General features: G+C 37.5%; 1 protein-coding gene across 1 annotated transcript in view; it reads left to right on the plus strand.

The window, feature by feature from the left end:
• Window positions 1–19,974, plus strand: part of LOC104513602 (connector enhancer of kinase suppressor of ras 2-like) — a gene marked incomplete at its 5' end in the record, with an annotated part of 82,315 nt that overhangs the window by 49,319 nt on the left and 13,022 nt on the right. The window contains 4 exons of the mRNA XM_010157018.1: window positions 7,499–7,560; window positions 8,928–9,087; window positions 10,526–10,599; window positions 17,902–17,973. Coding sequence (XP_010155320.1) covers window positions 7,499–7,560; window positions 8,928–9,087; window positions 10,526–10,599; window positions 17,902–17,973 — 368 coding nt within the window. The remainder of the gene's footprint in view (window positions 1–7,498; window positions 7,561–8,927; window positions 9,088–10,525; window positions 10,600–17,901; window positions 17,974–19,974) is intronic.

A 19,974-nucleotide genomic window follows, 5' to 3' on the forward strand; every position in this document is an offset into this window, starting at 1 on the left:
AAATTGGTGTCAGTTACTTGTAAGTGACTGGTCCTCCTTCTTCTAATTTCTGCAGTTTGCTTCAAATCAGGATTATGCATGAACAAGAAAAGAAGCATTTAGTAGAAGATCAACTAGTTTAATTGATTTGAGAAATATTGATCCAGCTCATTATAGCCATATCCCTGCATATGCCATTCCCCACCCTTCTTCATTCTTTTTCCTTTGACTTCTGTAACAACTGTTTTCCTTAAAGGAAAGGCGAGGAATAACTCAACCAGAGGTGATACAGATTAATTGAGCCAGAATAGCCAACATACTAGGGTTCCTCTATGTCTACATGAATTGGTTCTGTAACTTTCACACAGAGGATTTACTTGTCTAAAGCGAAGATGTCAGCATTTCTTCTGTGATCTGTAGATCTGAACATTTGAGGAATAATTGGATTAGGGGAGGATTATTTGATAGACATAAAATCTTTTAAAAAAAAAATCCTGCCAACTGTTGAACACTGTTCCCAAATAAAACCAAAGCTCATTGTACATTAGAAGGCCTACTCCTGCCCTCTCGTAAGATGCCAACTTCTGAACAGCTTTCGAAAGCCTGACTGCAGACTGCTGCTATAACTTCACAGCGTTTTTGCTGATAAGAGCCTGTGATTACGGTAATGAGATGCATTACTGTGTTTGCAGGGAAGCAAATAAAACTCGACTAAGGGCATTTCAGATACAAAGACAGTTGTATTATTCATCCTCTCTGTTGGCTGGGAGAGAGGAGGGAAGCAATGAAACTGACACTTTCCAGATGGGTCAAAGCACTGAGTAAAGAACCAGACCAGAAATACGGGGGGGAATGCCCAGCAGGATTGAAGTGCATTTATGGCATTCTCATGGGCAGACAGAAATGCAGCATTAATGACAAAATCTGCCTTGCAGCCATTTGGGCATCTCACAACCAAATGTTGTGAGTTGAACTTTCTTGGTTTTCATTTGTTTCTTTCAATCTTTGTAATCTTCAGACAGCTCAGAACTTCCGAGTCTGGCATATTAACTTTTATGGTCTTAATTTTCATGTTGTGCATCCCATGCTTCACTGCAGTCTGGAAATTTCCGCAGACTCAGGACTGATAAATACTTTTAACTGACAATGCAGTAATAGCATCGACTGGTAGATTTGATTTCTCATAACACCGGAAATCATCAAAGGACAAAATGCCACTTTCTGCCTTTCTGAAGATAGATATTATTATTATGACCAACAGAATTTGGGAATATGTTAAAAATGTCCACAATCTTTTTATTCCTTTGTAATTTTTCCCCTCAATTCCTTTCCTATTCTTGCACTCCTTTTCTATTTATGCAACATATGCAAAAACATTCACATTTTTGGTTTTCCCACTTCTCCTTTTTCTCAGTTTTGAAAACATGAAGGGAAGTTGTGTGTCTAAGAACTTCCGTACTAGATCAGACAAAGTTGACCCCGATTCAATGTCCCATTTCCCTCGATGGCCAACACTGTTAGTAATTGTATAAGGAAAGGCTTCTGGTGATGCTCCCTTGCTTTGCTCTCCAGCCTTTAGAGAACTTCAGGAGAAAGCTCAGTTGTACCATAGACAGTATTTTTGTATTCTGATGTCTGTGTAAATGTTTGGGTGGTAGGCAACAGTATTGTAATTGTATCATATTGTATCATAGGTTTTATTTCCTATTATATTCATTATTTATTAGTAGTAGTATTTGTGTATATTAATTTAGATTTAATTAGTAAATAGATAAGAACTCTTATCTCAATTTTACGAGCTTCCTTATTTCTTTTTCCTCTGATTTTTCCCCTCCACTGGAGGAGCGGAGGGGGATTTGTGAGAGTGGCTTCGTGGTATTCTGCTAGCCGGAGTTAAACCACAACACCATGGCAGAGCAAAACTCTTCACTGCAGGATGCTGTGAATACCAAAAATTTTAATTTGTGTAAATTAATGAAGGTGCAAACCAAAAGAAGCTAATGGTTAATTTTACGTAACTTATATAGCTCCTTTACTGAAGACAACATTGAATAGCTGTTCCCTATTTACTCTCTTCAAAACACTCCTGAGTTCATAAACTCCACAGCATTGCCCTCAGTTGCCGTGACAGACAGTTAGATAAGTTCTTTTTTGGGTTCTCTCTGTCCTCTTTAACGCTGAGCAATCAGAACTATATGCTGTTATAAATTTTGGAGGACCACTGCTATGTCTGTACCAACCTAACAGCTTTCACTGTTGTAGTGTTTCAAAAGGATTTAGGAATACAACTGCTACTATGTAGAGACAAATCATTGCGTGCATGGTATTTACATGAGCAATGCGTGCAGAAAATGTCCCCTTAATCAGTGAAATTTTCACAAACAAGCCTACTGAACAGGGACTCCCAGGCTTTTCCCTTTCTAACCTAAAATATTTTGCAGTACCATTATGTCATGACACTAATCACACATCCTCTGTAATTGTCATTTAGAACTTTAAAAAGCATAATGAATAAACTGTAACAGCAGTTGGAGCCTATGTTAAAGTTAGTTTAGGACAGTTTACTTGGTGTTCAATCTGTTGTTAACTTTCTATTATTTACATCAGGATTGTGTCTGGGCCCACAGAAAGTGATCACCACCTTTCCTGCCAATAGCAAATGTAACAGTTTCATTCCTTGTTTGCCAGCCAAGAAGATGCTGTTAGAATATCAGTACTGAAAAAAAATTAGTTTTTCCTGATGATAAAAGTTTTTTAGTTAACTGTTGAATATCTATAGGTTTTATCAATTTCCTGGTTTTAGGTGCTGCAGGAATATGAAAGAGGAGTTGATGGGGAAAGAACAGAACAAAGTACAATATTAGACTTTCTCTGTACCTGGCAAACATACTGTAGAATCACAGCATGGTTTGGACTGGGAGGGACCTTAAAGCCCATCCAGTTCCAACCCCCCTGCCATGGGCAGGGACACCTTCCACTAGACCAGGTTGCTCCAAGCCTCATCCAGCCTGGCCTTGAACACTTCCAGGGATGGGGCATCCACAGCTTCTCTGGGCAACCTGTTCCAGTGCCTCACCACCCTCTCTGGGAAGAATTTTTTTACCCATACTAATCTAAATCTGCCCTGTTTCAATTTAAACCCATTACCCCTTGTCCTGTCACTACAGGCCCTTATAAAAAGTCCCCCCCAGCTTCCTTGTAGCCCCTTCAGGTACTGGAAGGTGCTATAAGGTCTCCCCGGAGCCTTCTCTTCTCCAGGCTGAACAAGCCCAACTCTCTCAGCCTGTCCCCATAGCAGAGGGGCTCCAGCCCTCGGAGCATCTTTGTGGCCTCCTCTGGCCTTGCTCCAACCAGTCAATATCCTTCTGATATTGGGGGTCCCAGAGCTGGATGCAGTTGGGGTCTCACAAGAGTGAAACAGAGGGGGAGAATCACCTCCCTCTACCTGCCAGTCACACTTCTCACAGTTATGTCAAATTTGACCTGACATTTACATACTTACTAATGTTTGAGTGTTCATACACATGCTTGCATATTGCTAAAGTTAAGATATCCAAAAGGTAACTCACAGCAAGACCCATACTAAGCAATTTGGGTTATCCTTGATTTGATTCTGTAATGACATGGGAAGGAACGAACTTTTCAAAATATGGAACATGGATGAGTCTTTCCTAAAGGTCAGAATATCAGTGCAAATACATATCTTTAAGCTGTTACATTTTAAAATGTGAATTACTCCTAAAACAAAATTGCTAATTTTTAAATTTTTATTTCTATCTTTTTCCTGTTTAAAAATATTTATTCTTTCCCATTTCAGTCTGGAAACCAGGAATCAACTACATCTGTGTTTACAAGCTGATGGTGAATGAAATGCACAGATAGAAGTTAGCCCTGCAACAAAGAATCGATGATTTATATGTCCTAAGGCTTTAGTCCCTAGGAGGGAGGAATTGTGCTGGTTGCTTTGAACCTTAGCTGACCAGGGTTGAGTAATTTTAGGCCAGTGACTGAATAAGAACCAGATATTCTCAGATGATTTATGTGTATATTAAGAATGGTTTTGTGTTTCTTAATAATAAATGACCTCCTTTTTTAAGTCCTGCATTTTAAATAACTTTGAACCGTGATTAAACCTGTAAGTATACATTTGGAAATGCATAGAGTGTGTGCGTATATGCACTTCTTATTCAGATTATTTATTTTCTGCAGTTATTTGATACTTTTCTTCCTCTCTGTCCTAGATATGCTAGTTCTGCCATTGATCGTCAAGGAAGCACATCCATGAGGAAGGTAATGATTTATAAATTTACTTAAAAAAAAAAAATATCCCAACAGTTCAATTCATTGCCATATTGTTAAAAGATACTGAAGATATCATAAACCTTGGAATTTGTTTATATTATAAAACATCTGAAAACAGAGTTAGGAGTAATCTCTATAGCCACAGAAGTAACTACTGCACCCCCAGCAGCCCAGTGTGTGCACAGTACTGTCAGTTAAGGTTAGTAGGAACCTTAGGATGTGCTCTAAGGTATGTACTAGTTTGGGGAGGAGAATCATAGACATTTTCTGCAGTTTGTGAAAACCTGCAGTTGTGTTTATTGAGATGCTGTCCCTGTGTGCCAATACCTACCTTGCCTGCTACCTCCACTGGAAAACGCTGGGACCTTGGCCGTTCCCTGGGATCCCAGTAGTGCAAACAGTCTAATACACGTAATCTGATAAATCATATAAATCAGCACTAGATGCCCTGTGATTTGTGTACTTGGCTACTGAGTGCACCGATGACTGCATTTGGAACTTGTTACCGGGTTTCCTTAAAAACACCAAAGGCTCAAAATAGCAGAGGTACATGCAACCGGTTGTGCATTAATAGCTGGTTCCCTTCACCCTGGCAGGTAACTGAACCAGGCCGTTTTTCAAACACAGCATAACGTTTTGTTTGGTGATTGTGTGACAGCGCTCCTATTAGCACACTGTGACTGTGTTCAGCTCTCATCAGTTCAGCTTCACGTAGCACAGATTCAATTCTCTCGCTTTTTTTCTTCCATGGTGTGCTTCTTTTTGGGTTGGGGTGGGAGGGTGTGCATTCTGTTTAACATTCTACTTTGTGTTGTGGTTTTGAGATGAGAACTTATATGCTGACAACCACAGTATGTTCTCACATCATCTCTCTGTTTCCCGTAGCAACTCTGAGTCATTTTCAAGTTGCAAGTTCTGACTGTTTTCTTAGCGTTTACCACAAAGTTAATTATGTAGTACTGCCTTTATCTCTCAAAATATGATGCTTGAATTTTGTAAGTTAGCAGTGCTAATTAAGTACTGATTCCCAAGGTATCGCAAACCTTTCACTTTCTCTAGTTTTCTTGCTTTGAATACATTGTATGTGTGCATAAACAAAACATGGTTAGCCTAGGTAACTTATGCTTTGAGAAGAGCTAATGTTTTCAGCTCTCCTTGATTTGTTGTGCTTGTATTTTCATTATTTTTAAAACTTTTATACTGAATGATGACATACCAGTTTCTGGTCAGTATCCTAATGTGTGTGTCCTCCAGTTGTTCCATTTTTCTTGCAGTTCTTTAGATTTAATCACATATGAAAACTGTAATTTAATTATAGGTTTATTCCATCACTTTTTTTTTTTAGCCTAAACTATGGATAAATTTGGTCTGAAAAATACCTTTTTCAGAAACAGATATTTGCCTTAATGCATTTTTATACAGAAAATGGAACATTGAACAGATTGTTTCAGTCGGTCACTACAGAACTCAGAGTTGGCACAATATGACTGACCAATACTGTGGCTGTGGTTTGCAATACATCAACAAAAAACCCAGTGTTGCTGTGCATCTTTAATACTCTCTCCCAGACTTACTGTTTTTGTTTGTTTTCTGACTGATTTTTTACTACATTTCCTATAGCAGAGGAGCAGGCATGAATCTGTCTTCTCTAGTGCTCAAAACAAAGAGACAAATTTGCAGCCATCCAGTTAAATGGAGAATATATACTGTCTTATGGTGATACAATGCATGCACACTTACAGAGCTGGTCACCTGTCGGAATTACCACATTTCTGTGAAGCATTCATGTACCATAACTGGCTGGGAGAACAGCCTGAGATTAACAGAACACAGAAAGCTGGTGTTCTCTGAGCCAGCTATCTTCAGGAGTCAGGAATTGCTGATTTCTGCAGGTCACTAGAAAATGTCCATTCTGTTCAAAGCTGTAAACTAAGTTGCAGAAGGGTTACAAATAGGTCTGTGGATGTGCAAAACAACTTGCCCCTCCTCCCCTTTTATTTCAAATTAAACTTTGCCTCTCCAGTAGTTGGAGTCCTGTCTTCAGCTGTTGCCTTTCTGTAGTGCTTAAGCTGTAATCCTTCGTTATCCTCAATATGAATTGAACTATTTTTTTTAATTTTCATTATAAACCTCAGTTATTTGTAAATTTTAATATTGTGACATCTAAACACTTATTTAATACGTTGCACCACGACTGTTAATAAGGACCTCTGTAGCATGTGTTTGTTTTTTGACTGCATGGTGGGGAGCTGCCATAGGGTCGGGTGAGCAGTTAGATGCTCTCTGGGAGTAAGTAATTAGCTGTAGTCATACCACCAGTTAAGGTAGGATGGAGATAGCCCCATCACTGACTGAGGTGCCCTTCTAGGCCCTCTGCTGAGCTGTGTGTTGTCTGTCACAAAGGAAAAATCAGGACTATTAAAAAAATGGCCCTTTGGCTGCTGCCCTTTGCCTGGATGTGCTGGTTTACCAGGCTGCGAACGTCTGCTGGTGCTTCTGCTGGTAATGGCAGCATCAGTTACCAGTCAGGCAGCTCCCTCGTCATGTTGACTTGTGATTTTTACCCTAGCATTTACATGTTTGAGGGAAATCCTTACCATCTTTTGAGTAGTATCCCTGTTTTTAAAAGGTTTAAATAATGAGATGTTTTTAGGTGGTTTTAAGAATCTGCATAATTTTATGATGCAGCCACAAAAGAAAAATTCATTTTTTTCTCCTCAGTTATTCTGTCAACCTACCAAACTAAAAAACTTAATTGTTTCTATGGTTGGAAACAATTAAAGAATGTGATTATGTCATTGAACACCTGACTTTACACATGTACTATATGATGTTTGTGGTAGATACTTCTGTTTGAATATTTGTGTAACTGTCTCATGTATACTTACAACAAACTTCATGTCATGCATTTTATTAGATCTTTCATATGAGTTTATATCCTTAGTTTTCAAACTGCTGCATAGCAATTCATGCAAAGAATCCTTAATGATTTGATTGCAATTGTAATTAATAACTGAAAAAAGGGATTTTAATTTCTAGATGTACACTGTATTGTTTTCTTTATGATGTTTATAATAGTAGTAAGAGAAACATGACAAAATTGAGATCCTATGATGACTGACCCTGTGACAACTAACTCTATGATAACATGGAGATGGGAGTTACTACTACTACCCGTAATGGTTTTTCATAATTTTTTTTTTTTTTCTCCCTACAGTCATTCCATTACGCTTCTCTCAGGGTAAAAAGCAGAAAATGGTCAAAAGGTAACTTATTTGAGTTAACATTTTGAAACTAGAAAATGAGACTCCTTCCCTGATAAGAAATTATCTGTATCAAATGCCAAAGTTCAACTTAATTCAAATAATTCTAAATTTGATAGTAAACAACTAAGTAAAATACCAAATTAAAACACCAAATAAATGTGTTATAAGGAATAATATTGCCAGGCTTGGTGGTAAAATTTCCTTTGTCTTAAGTAGAAGAAAGGTAGTATCTGTGTATTTTGCCATTTCCTTCTGCTCTTTCTTTCTTCATGGCCCATTTGAGACTGTTAAAACAATTAACATAAAACAAATAGTTACAGCGTACTGAATTCATGTGAAACATTATGGCCAGTAGCTCTTTTTATTCCATTTGTTGGTTTAGTCTCCCTATTATGAAATTTTTCCTTTCATTGTACTCTACTTTTAATACTTCTAAGCCTGACCAGGACACAGCACAGTGTGTTATTCTAAAATGAGCAAAATGTTAAGAACTTGTGGAATGCTGCAGAACAAAGGATGGTGTTTTGATGTTATCTGAATTTCTTCACTCTTTCACAACTCTAGGACAAATGTTATTCTTGTAGCAATACAAACTTGATTTTTCATAGAAAAATGTTTAATATTTTGAGACTTCCTACAGAGTTTTTCAGGAAAAAAGATACCATAATTAAGAAAAAAAAAAAACTCCTGTTATTCATATTTACAAGGCACACTAGAATTTTAAACTTTTCATTCAGGATGTATTGAAATAACTACAAAAGAAAAACTTCCTGGTGCTGAGTCTTTAAGGAAGATGCAGTGAGGTTAAAATACTGTTGTTCCGTTAAATTCAGAGTAGAAAAAACATAAGCATGTGTGGTTTTATGGAAGTGGATGATCTTTCTTTTTTATTGACTATAAAAAATGAGTTTAAAAATTCCCAGAATTTGACAGGCCTTCTATCACTCAACATAGTAACAGAATATATATAGGGAAGATGTAGTGTTTACATCTGTACAGGGATTGTCATACTCTGAGTTTCAGACTGTGGGCTAAATGAATGCAGTTTTACTTAGGAATGATGATTCCCACCTTAATCTGATAAAAATGCAGCCTTAAAAAGAATGAATCCTCTACAGATTAAATAAGCCATTACATAAAATAGGCCCTGTTCATTTGTATTCATGTTGAAACCAAAATTGCAGAGCATTGTCAAATTTGGCAATTTTTCATTTAATCTCCTCTCCCTGAAACTGAAAAGGATTTGGCTTGAAGGACTTTGAATTGAATCATCACTAAACATCTGTAGTGTGTTTATATTGAGAAAAAAAGTTCTTTCACTCTCTCATTCAGTGAGATGCCTCATGCTACTGTCATGTTCCCAGGGAGCTCTCTAACCAGTGGGAGCAGAAGACGGATTTCCTGCAAAGACTTGGGGCACGGAGATTGTGAAGGCTGGCTATGGAAGAAAAAGGATGCCAAAGGTTATTTCACACAGAAATGGAAGAAGTACTGGTTTATTCTAAAGGATTCATCCCTGTACTGGTACACAAACCAGAATGTAAGTATACTCTGTGTTTGAAGAAAACCAAAATTAAGCCTTCAGCTTTATCATTCTTTTGAATAAAGTCTATTTTCCCTAGTGATAGGGCATATAAATATGCCACTTTAATTGCCAGGTCTGGGTCTCTCTAGCTGGAAATATTTCAGCTGCTATTATTTTTTAAAATCTCCAAAGTCCATGTTCAAGCTTAATAATATAACAGATGTTCATGGCATTCTTAAAGAAATGATTACATCAGTAGTTCATACTTTTCCATAGAATTTATTTGGACAAACACAGTGCTCACACTCAGCTCTCCTTGCTTCCAGTAGTGTTGGGAGATACAGGGTACAATGATTCATGTCTGTTAAGCATTATGTGAAGCAGATGTGAAAACCTGAATTTGTAGGTCTCTATCTGAAAGTTATTCTCATATAGGCGTTCCTCTTGCTTTCTGCTGAACTAGTCTGGAGTTTGCAGATTCTCATGTGTAAAACACTATTCTTGGCAAAGTGGTCTTGACAAGCGCTGGGCCTACGCTTGTGCAATCTGCATATAGGTAGGAAAAAGTAATGGAGGGCAGAACCCAAAAATCGTTAGACTGCTATTCTTCTGTTTGTGTGCATTGAGCCTCAGTGCCTGATCTAAACTGTCTGCATGCAACCTGCTTCGATTACTGACATTTTAGTGCATGTTTTCCATTTTCCTCAAGAGGACAGTTTTACTAGCATAATTATCCTCAGTTTTAGTATTTTCTCGTCAGCCCAAACCAGTACTGTTTCAGGCTGTGGATGATAAAGGCCTTCAGGTTTTAGTTGTACGTTTTGTCCAGTTGATATTGTTACATGCAAGGTGGTGGTCATTATGTGTCCAACTGATTTTCAGTCTGTTGTTTACAGCCAAGCCATAATTCATAGTATACTTGCTAATACTTTTCAAAAGTCTGACTGGTGCTAATATGTCTCCTTGCTTTTCCTGGTAAATTACTTCAAAAGAAGCAAATATGACAAGAGATACTTTCTAGGTATTACTGTTCCATTTAATTACTGGTGAGCTCAATGTAGGAACCTCCTCAATTATTATTTTTAGCAGGGCAAATGGTCTGACCAATTGTCTTTAAAAAAAGGCATCCACGAAACAGTTTTAAAATACGATGAAGAAATTGTGGATGTCCTGAATGCTGTTTTAGGTGCTGAAAGGTTTTCTGTAATCTTCAGCACAGGGGTGTTTGGATGACTGCAGCTCCTTTAAGAAACTCTCAGCTTAGTTCATAAAAGTTATCAACATTGTATGATGAAGTAAATACGGGGGGTTTCCTAAGTAAATACATTAGGGTTCAGTATTTCAGTTGATTGGGTAGTTGTTCTTGGTGTAAAACCCAAATGGCTTCTGCTCACTTCTCTCTTCTTTAACTCTATATTGTTCTTCACCATCGCTTTCTCTTCTCTTTTGGTAGGATGAAAAAGCAGAAGGATTCATTAGTTTGCCTGAGTTCAGAATAGATAGAGCAATTGAATGCAGAAGAAAACAGTAAGTAATGTGTCAATTATGTTTACAAATTAAGGGATCGCTCTTGGAAGTGCACTACATATAGTACTGAAAATTTGCAAAGCCCAGGGAAGGAAGTTACACAGAAAACCTTGAAATCTATAAATAATACATAATAGATCCAATCAAGCTTTAGTGTTTCTCTTTATTATAAAAGCACAACAATGTAAATTCCATAAACTGTCTTACAGAGAATTAGGTAACTCCTTATTCAGCTTTCCAGGTAGCCCAGTTACAATTTTAGTTAAGTAAGTAAAGCAAAAATTAATGAATATGTTAGCTAAGAGATAGAAGTTTCTTAGCTTCAGTATGGTCATCTTGATAATAATCAAGTGTGCCAGAAACACTTACCATGGGAAATACCATTAAAAATAACATAGCGAGGGATGGTGAAGATAATCTCCATTTTCTCCCTTATGGAGGACACTCATTTACCCAATATTGTGTTATTCTCAACTGCTAAAATATTTAGGTTCCATATGCAAAATGAACACTGCGTTTTTGCTTGTATGCATATTGCTACTACTGCTTTATGCTCCCGCTAAAAAGCATATGCTAAGCTTTGGCACCCTTAAGGCATATGTAGTAGCAGACACTCGTTGGAAACTGTTTGCAGGCAGTGTTGGGACTGGAATTCATAGCTGTCAAACAGCAGGTTTAACAGAGTTCTAATGCTTTGAGACTAGCACTTTGCCAGTACCGCCCAAATTATTTGCATGTTGCTCCCGTCTGCTGCATCTGGATTTTTAAATCTTGCTGCCATGAGGAGCTACGTAGCATAGCATGAAGGATAAAAAGCTTTTCTCTTACTAAAGCTTTCCTAGGTATAACTAAGCATCTTGAATTTTGGGTGTGCTTTTCCAATGACTACATGCAGTTTTGGTCTGAGGAATACCAGTCCTACCACTATGAACACCTGTACAATAAAACTACTGAGGATATGAATTACAATAGAGACTACTCATCAGAAAATCAAACCTCTCCAATTGCTTGGGCTTGTCTGGAGGTGTTATTACTGTCTGTCTGAGAATCAGAAGACGGTGCATTTATAATTCTATTATTTCTTTCAGCTGAGGGTATCAGTATAGAAGTTAAACATGAACTGAACACGATAAATTCTTCTGAGGAATGAGTAGATATTAATAATGATATTGAACAAAAATACAGGGAAAAATAATACCCTTTTGTTAGAATATAAAACACTTAACAAATTTCAGTGAATTAACCAAGATCAAACAGAAGGTCGTTGTGCCCAGCTAGAAATAGCTTCCAGAGCTTTGCTTGAAGCATTAGAACCTATTTCTTGAGAACAATTTCTGCAGGGTATATGCACAGAAAAAGTCCGATTAACTAAAACTTTGCACTCTATTAAAAACTGAGTGCCTTCAGGCTTTGAGTCCTTTCAAGAAGAGGTAGGTCCAGAGGTAAAAGTATAATGAAGTCATTAATGGTATTCCCTTTGTTCACTGAGCTGAATTTCCCTTTCATTTCTTCCTTCATGCACTATCATTTATATATTTCCCCCATCACAAAAACTACCCCTTACACTTGCCACTGTTACCTGCTCCTCTGAAAACTGCAGAGGAAGGAAACCCAGCGTGCTGCTGACTGATTTCAGGATATATATCCAGTGAATGGAGAGCCCTGCTTGTGTTACAGCCAGCAATAATGCACAGCCTCCATACACGCACCTCTAGAGCACTCACCTCTCTTCTGGGTTGCCTTACCGAGGGTGGGACTGAGCATGACTGCCGTTATCTGATTCCACCGGAAAGCTAATGGTTCTGGTGAGCCTTGGGACCACTTCCTCTGGGTTGATTCTTCTGCATTCCTTTTACAAATAAAATTAAGGTGATGGTGACCCCTTCTTGACCCAGCATATTCTGGAAAAGTTCTAACTCACACTTCATTATTCTCTCTGTTAAACTAGGGAGAAACAGTTCAGTTAGGATTTTCTTGTCTCCTCTTCAGAGAGCTTGTGAAAGTCAGATTTTACAGGTTCAGTTCTCACTTCGTTCCACTTTAGGATATCTTTTTCATTTAATAGTGGGGGTTTTAGTAGGGGCTGGAATGTAACCTAGAATTCATTGCAAGCTTGGAATCTGAAAATATAAATCTGGTTGTATTCTTACTCACTTCCATATGATTGAGTCCATTTAAACATACTTGCAGAAGCAGTAAAGCAGTTACCTTGACAGTTAATAAGGACAGGGAAAAGACACCTGGTTCTTTCTCTCTCTCTTTCTCTTTTTTTAATTTAAAATGGTGTTAAAAGTACACTTAGTATTTTAGTGCATAAAGAAGTCAGCTAAAATCACGGTGTCAGTTTTCTTTCAGCTCTCTCAAAATCAAAATTAAGCACATTTTGGGACTCGGCTTAGATTTCCCCTCATATTTCTGTTATTTTCAGAGCCATTGACGTGAAATGTTCAAACCCTTTTGAACAAAAGAATTTGAAGTCTTAGTAAAAAAACTAATAGATTTGTCTTTCCCACTGTTCTGTCAGATGCAGAATGCTGTCTTACAGAATGACAGTTACTGATGCCCATGATATGCATTCAATGAAATAGCCTTAAGAAAGCTTTCATGAGAATATATAGTAATAGAATGCCTTATTCTGTATGGTTTGATGATTTGCCTCACTAATGCCTTTAATGAAGGTACCCTGATTATTATACGAATCATGACATTATCTCAGACGGGTTTAGCTCTCCAGGCTATATTTGGATGTGGAATGACCTTGTCCCTGCAAAAGGGTGTGTCTTGTGTCGACACTGAAAAACTTTCCACTGCTTTTAGGCAACATTTGGACCTTCAAGATTAAAAACGATCATATTGTGTTAGAAATCTCAGTTATTTAAGTTTGTGTCATGTGGCATGACATGAATATCATGTTGTTTTCAAAGATACTGATAATTATAATGCCCCATGATGAAGCTCATCCACAAGACTGAAGATTAATGGAAGTACATATATAATTAATCATTGTTAACTAGTGCTTTGCCTGAACTTTTAAAAATCTCCACCTAGTGAAAATTTTCACAGCATAATTGATGCAAATTTAGGCCTTAAATTTATGAAAGCATATGCCATACTGTTGGCACTTCACATTGAAAATGTTCAGTCAGAATTCCATATAAATGTCGTTGATATAGTCTAGGTAGACATTAAGTTGTATCTTAAAGGATGTTACTGTTTCAGCAATTTTTATTACATTTTCTGAAATGAACTGTCAGTGTTGGTAGACAGCAAACCAAACTCAAGCTACCAGCAGGCCCCCACATGAAAGAAGGCTAACAGCTTCCTGGGCTGAGTTAACTGGAGCACGGCCAACAGATGAAGGAAGTCATTGCTCTCTTTTACTTGGTACTCACTGCACCACGTCTAGGTTATTGCATCCACTTTGGGGCCCTCCAAAAGAAGCCAACAGTAAAAATATAGGTATCGTTCTTCTGCATTATTCATATTTGTCCCTCGATCTAGAATTATTCCCCTGGAGACTTTTCTGCAGTTCTTAGTGTATCTAAACACTGCTTTACTAATAACCTTTGTGACACTTCCTGGAAGTGAAGATGGATTTATTGTCACATTTTGTAGCCCAGAAACAGAACTGCAAACGTTTAACTCAAAAGTTGCTACAGAATTGGGATCTCCATTTCATAACAGTAAAGCCCTTTTTGCTTCAGAGGTTGTAAATATGTAACAGTCCAATACATTATTGCAGCTGTAAGTGCTCTCCATTTCAGTAAATTATCAGTATATCCACAAAAAGGTATTAGGGTACATTCAGGTAGTAACCAATTATTAAGTCTGTCTGCTGTGACTTAGCAAGCGAGAACTCCTTTGCATGAGCGAGAACTCCTGCATTTTGTGACACATTGGCAAATTCCATAATAACTGAGACAGGAGTCCTACAGAAAGTAGCCTTATCCGTTATCCATAAGCCTGATCCACCTCCCTAGCAAGTCCACTCTGTACCTTCATTGACACAGGGTTCCTGTGAGAATATGATATTCAAATACATAACCAGAGATTATATCGCATTACAAGAGCATAGTGGAGCCAAATTTCAGTTGTTTATCACACCAATTCTGACATATTCCATCTTTTAAAAGGTTGACTCTGAAACCCCATCACGGGCATATTAATGCTGTTGTGTTTGTGAATTTTCTGTCTAGGGGAATAATCCTATTTACAAGCAGAAACTCCATCATGTGATATTCTAACAGGATTAATCAGGAGGATTAGTATCTTTAGATCCACCACATAATCCTCTCCAACTTGAGCCAATATTTAAATCTCAGAACTGGAAGAGGGTTGGGAAAATGAACGCTAGAAGGTGGAGATGTTGCACAGAGTTCAGACCAACGGAAAACAGAGCGCTGACATGGCAGCAAAAAGTAGATCCATGAAAACAGTGTATCAAATAGTGTAAGCATGCAGGAGTATTTGTTTAGTTATTACTTTCTCTTTTAAGAATTAAAAATGAACTTTTGTAAGGAGCTCCTCTGAGGAGGTATGGTATTTGCTAATTACTGTGTAATTAACAACAGGTAATGTACCACTCTAATATATGTGTGTGCACAGCGTCGTACACAAAACTATTTCACATTTCTTACTCACAGACAGATACCACCTGTTTTGCCAGAGCAGTTGGAGTTGCTGGTAATCAGCTGACGTGAGGGGAGGAAAAAGTTCCACATTAAGGAGACTAAGAATGATAAGAATATTTGACAGTAAAATCATATTATACTAATCAGATAAAAGAAATCCTAAATTTGATCAGAGTATACCCCAAACTATATTCATATAATGATCAAAATCTCTTGCATTAGAATCTTGACCTGCAGCAGGTATCACTAACAAGCTCATGCCATCTAGTGGGCATCAGAAAAGGCTCCTCCCCACTCGGGATTTCTCATGGACTCACTATCCTCATTTGCAAAATACGAGTAGCTAGGGAGAGGAGAAATTGAAATTATCAATGTCCAGATGCCAAAACAATACTGGAATACCTCTCAAGTCTCTTTTATGCAATTTGGATGTTTTATGATTACCCTCTGTGCAAAGGTAAACTTACCCTTAATATGCTCAAGTAAAAGGAAACTGCACATAAATACAATTCTGCTGTTATCTTGCTCTTCTGTAGAACTTGGTTAGCAAAGTCTGTTCCTGTATGCATTTGTAGTATTTTATCAATAATAATATATAACAACATCAGTGTGCCCAAGTGAAGCTTCCCCAGCTTTCATTTTTGTCTCTGAAAACTGCAAGAAATCACAGAAAGCACTCATTTACATTTAAGCTATTAATAGTAGAAACGTTGCATTACAGGTTTTTCATAATGCCATGTATAATGATTCCTAATCTAATTCTTACATCTGGTAATTACCATATAAATGTCAGAATTTTAATGTAAATGTTATGAATGTTAGTGTGGGGTTTTTTAACATTTGCCAACTAATCAAAATAATAGTCTATAATGCTATGAGTTTGTGGTTTCCTTGACAGCAATACTCCTTTTAATTATATGCACATGAAGAAAAGTTGTAAAAAATATGATTATTGTTCTTAATAGTTTTCAAATTACTGCGCAATGGAGGGAGAGCTTAGGGGTTATACCATATAAAAGCATTAATAAAAAGCATTTTTATGTGAAGTATAATAATTCATGCTGTAAGGTTTTGAGCTTGATTATTATCTCCTGCGTATAGTCTGACTAGACTACAGTGCAGCGTGTGGTGTCTGTGCAAAGCCAGTCTAAGGTGAGAATCAGAGCTTGCCTCAGGAGATCAGTCATACAGAATTGAATTGCACTGGCCAAGTGCTGGTGAAAGAACTGACATTTGAGGAAGGAGAAAGACTATTAGAGATGCACAGAGCAATGTCACTCTTACAGCTACCTTTTGTCCTGCTACTGCTTAGTCCCTCAGGTCAGTGTAACCGAGACTATAGTTTACTATTAGTACTAATATTGTATTAGTTACAAGAGTAAAACGGCACAGACTTTTAAAACTAAGCTAAACATGTTGTGCTGTGCTTTTGGAACTATTCCAGTGTTTTCTAATTTGCACACACTTTTCAAAGAACTTCACTGTATAAATACATTTTGCATAAATTTGAAGTCTTCAAAGGTTAAAAAAAAAAAAAACGAACCAACCCATAACTATGATTTCTTGAATATGTGACAACAGCGTGTGCAATAAAAAAATTAATGAGATACACTGAACTGTCCATGAACTGTAATGTAACAATAAATGCAAGGGTTAAGTCTAAATATTGGCAGCTCTGTTATTTGCTAGGTGGCAGATGAAGAAACATTAGCTAATAATGACTCATGGTGACCAAGAAAAAGATACAGAAAATATTAGTAGAGTAAGATGAAAAGTACGTGGGATATATTTGGTTTTAGAGTAACTTGAAAAAGCAATTCCTGGAATTAGAAATGACTTAGAGTTGAGACTATTTAAGGAATCTCTTTATTATTATCTACTTCCAAACATCTATCTACTGCCACTTCTATTCCCTAGTAGCTTCCTTATGCATCTCTCAAGTTCAGATTGAATGAAAATTATAATTAGGGATTAAAAAGAATTATATTAAATTCAGAAAACTTTATTTCATCTTATTCTAGAGATCTTACAGTCTTATGACTAAGTAAAGAGAATTGAGAGTGCTGTATTTTTAATGTCATCTTCAGCTGAATGCAATTACCACATGGTTATTCATCTTCATATTCCTTCTCATTTATTAACATAAAATAAAATTTTTGATAAATTCATGTATATCTTTAGATTCAAAGTTATAATAAAGATACGAGGCAGTTAGAACACATAAGTTGGCAGCCCTCTATATTTGTTTGCGTAGGACACAAACCACAGTCATAAATATGCAAGACGACATGGAGGGATCAAACTCTTCTTACTTTAGAGATCCCTGGGATACAACTAATAGGTACTTAAATAGACTCAATAAGATTTTCAAATTTACCCAAGAAGTTTTTAGATGTATAATATCAACGATTATTGGAAGGATTCACATTTCCAAGTCATTCAAGGGCTTTTGACATGTTTACAAAGTACCAGTTAGGTTCACAAATGCGGATGTACTCAGGCAAGTAGGAATCCATCTGTAAGTTTATCAAGCAACATTCAGACTGAAGTTTCAAAATGCCCATGAAACCTGCCGCATTCCGAAGAATCACAGAGCAGGTCAGTCTGCATATTTGTACACAAACTGTTTGACAGAAATGGTATATTTTTATTCTTTGTGCTTATCTTATAGTGCATTCAAAGCATGCCACCCCAAAATAAAGAGCTTCTACTTTGCAACAGACTGCCTAGAAGAAATGAATAGGTAAGTAATGTTTCCTCTTTATCATGGTATATTCTTTACCATGGTACCCCAGTAATTGAAAATAATATTTTTTTTATCGGTTTATCAGACTTCTAATTGTTATCAAGGCTAGAAATATTAATGTGGGATTAGGGTTTCTGGTATGCATACGTACCAAAGTTCATCCTTAAGAGTATACCCACATGATGGAATAAGATATTTTAAAGTTAGCACTACTGACCACCCACAGTAATGTGACATAAACCAGAGAAAAAAAGCAATCTGAGGTAATTTTTTTTAACAGGAATGGGATTGAACTAATGAGATGCATTTATTTTTCATGCCATAATTGGAAATAAATAAATAGATAAATACCAACTCTCCATCCCCCAAGAAAACACAACAACAACAAATCAGTAGTAATTAACTGTGTTCATTACATCACTCCCAACAAGGAACAGAGGCCAGCGAAGTTCAGTTGCTGGCATTGCCGTGTGTTTTCAAGTGTCCTTGGATGCGCTGGAGGGCATTCAAAACTTGACTGGACAAGGCCCTGAACAGCCTGATCCAGCATGAAAGTTGGCCCTGCTGTGGGTGCGGTGTGGGAACAGACGACCTCCTGAGATCTCTTCTAACCTAAATTACTCTGTGCTTCTGTTTTGTGATTCAGTGATGAAGGCAGAGGTTAGATAAAGGTGGGGAGGTACCTTTGATCCTCAAAGGCCCAGTCAAGTGTTCTGCCTCCTCCTGTTAGGCTGGTGATTTGTTTATTCCCAGCTGAGGTAAAAAGCAAGGACACGCGGGACAATGTTACCATGCTGTGCAGTCTTGAATCCTTCCTGGCCTGGGCTGCCGACACTGAGATTTAGTTGGTTCTTTCTGTTCGCAGACTTAGACACATCTCCCTCAGGATAATAACTTCTATTATCTAGAAGTTATTTTTAAATTGAGTATTTATATTCGGTGGCTTACATGGCCCCTCAAGAAATGCTGTATTGTTGTGTCAGACTGGCTGTGTTTCAAACAGTTCAGCCTACTTCATCATCCACTGATGATGATGATGAGGTTCGGTTTTCAGGAGCATCTTGCTGGGCCTAGCTGTCGTTTTTAGGATATAAGTTTGCTGAAAAATAATTTTTTCCAATGTTGTCAATGTTTCATTGTTCAGTTATGTAATGTGGCTGAGATTTGTTATGCCCAAAACTGAAGTGAGGATCTTCTGCTGTTTTTAGCTATGCATGGTCTCTCCCTTCATTTTAGCTACTTTAATAGCTATGATCTCTTGAAGTGCCATTGATCACATCTTTCTATTATACCATAAAACGTTCTGACTCAAGGAAAACCAGGAAGTCTTGACATTCATTCAATAAACTGCTCTTGCAATATTCATTGATTTTTCTACACTGGGGAGCCAGCGAAGCTGTCTTTCTGACAGTTTACAGCCTTCGTGGAGCCTAACAGCTGGGAAGGTGCCAGGATGTATTTCCATATCACACTGCCATGTTAGTTTGGAATTTATGAGAGCCTGCTTCATGACTTTTTGGGTCTGCTTCCCGTGAGAGAAGACAAAGGGTGAACTTCCTCTTGAAATATTTTTTGCAGTGTTTTTCCTCCAAAAATGCTGTTCCTGTAGAGTAATTGTAATTCACTCCTCAACCCAAATGATGGATTACTATGCTACCGCTGTAAAATCCCTGGGCATCCCCTGCAGCATTTTACATGCTTCCTGGAATTCCTTCTCCGAGATACCCTGAGTGAAATTTGAAATGAGTAAGCAAGATTCATAGATGAAAAATGCACTTAAAATACTAATTTCACAAATCTCTGTCTTCCCAGCAAAATGCTAACTGTGTAATCTGAGGAAATAGGGCAAACACTCTGCATGGTATCTCACACTCCCGCTGCCACCACAGAATTTAACTGGATTTTCTATGCTGACAGAGGGGTAGATCTTTCACGCTGAAAAATAAAACAGTTTGTATAGGGAGTGGAACATAACATTTCTTTATTTGCTGTGTAGGG

This window comes from Eurypyga helias, unplaced genomic scaffold (assembly GCF_000690775.1).
Source record: "Eurypyga helias isolate BGI_N326 unplaced genomic scaffold, ASM69077v1 scaffold11248, whole genome shotgun sequence".
NCBI lineage: Eukaryota > Metazoa > Chordata > Aves > Eurypygiformes > Eurypygidae > Eurypyga > Eurypyga helias.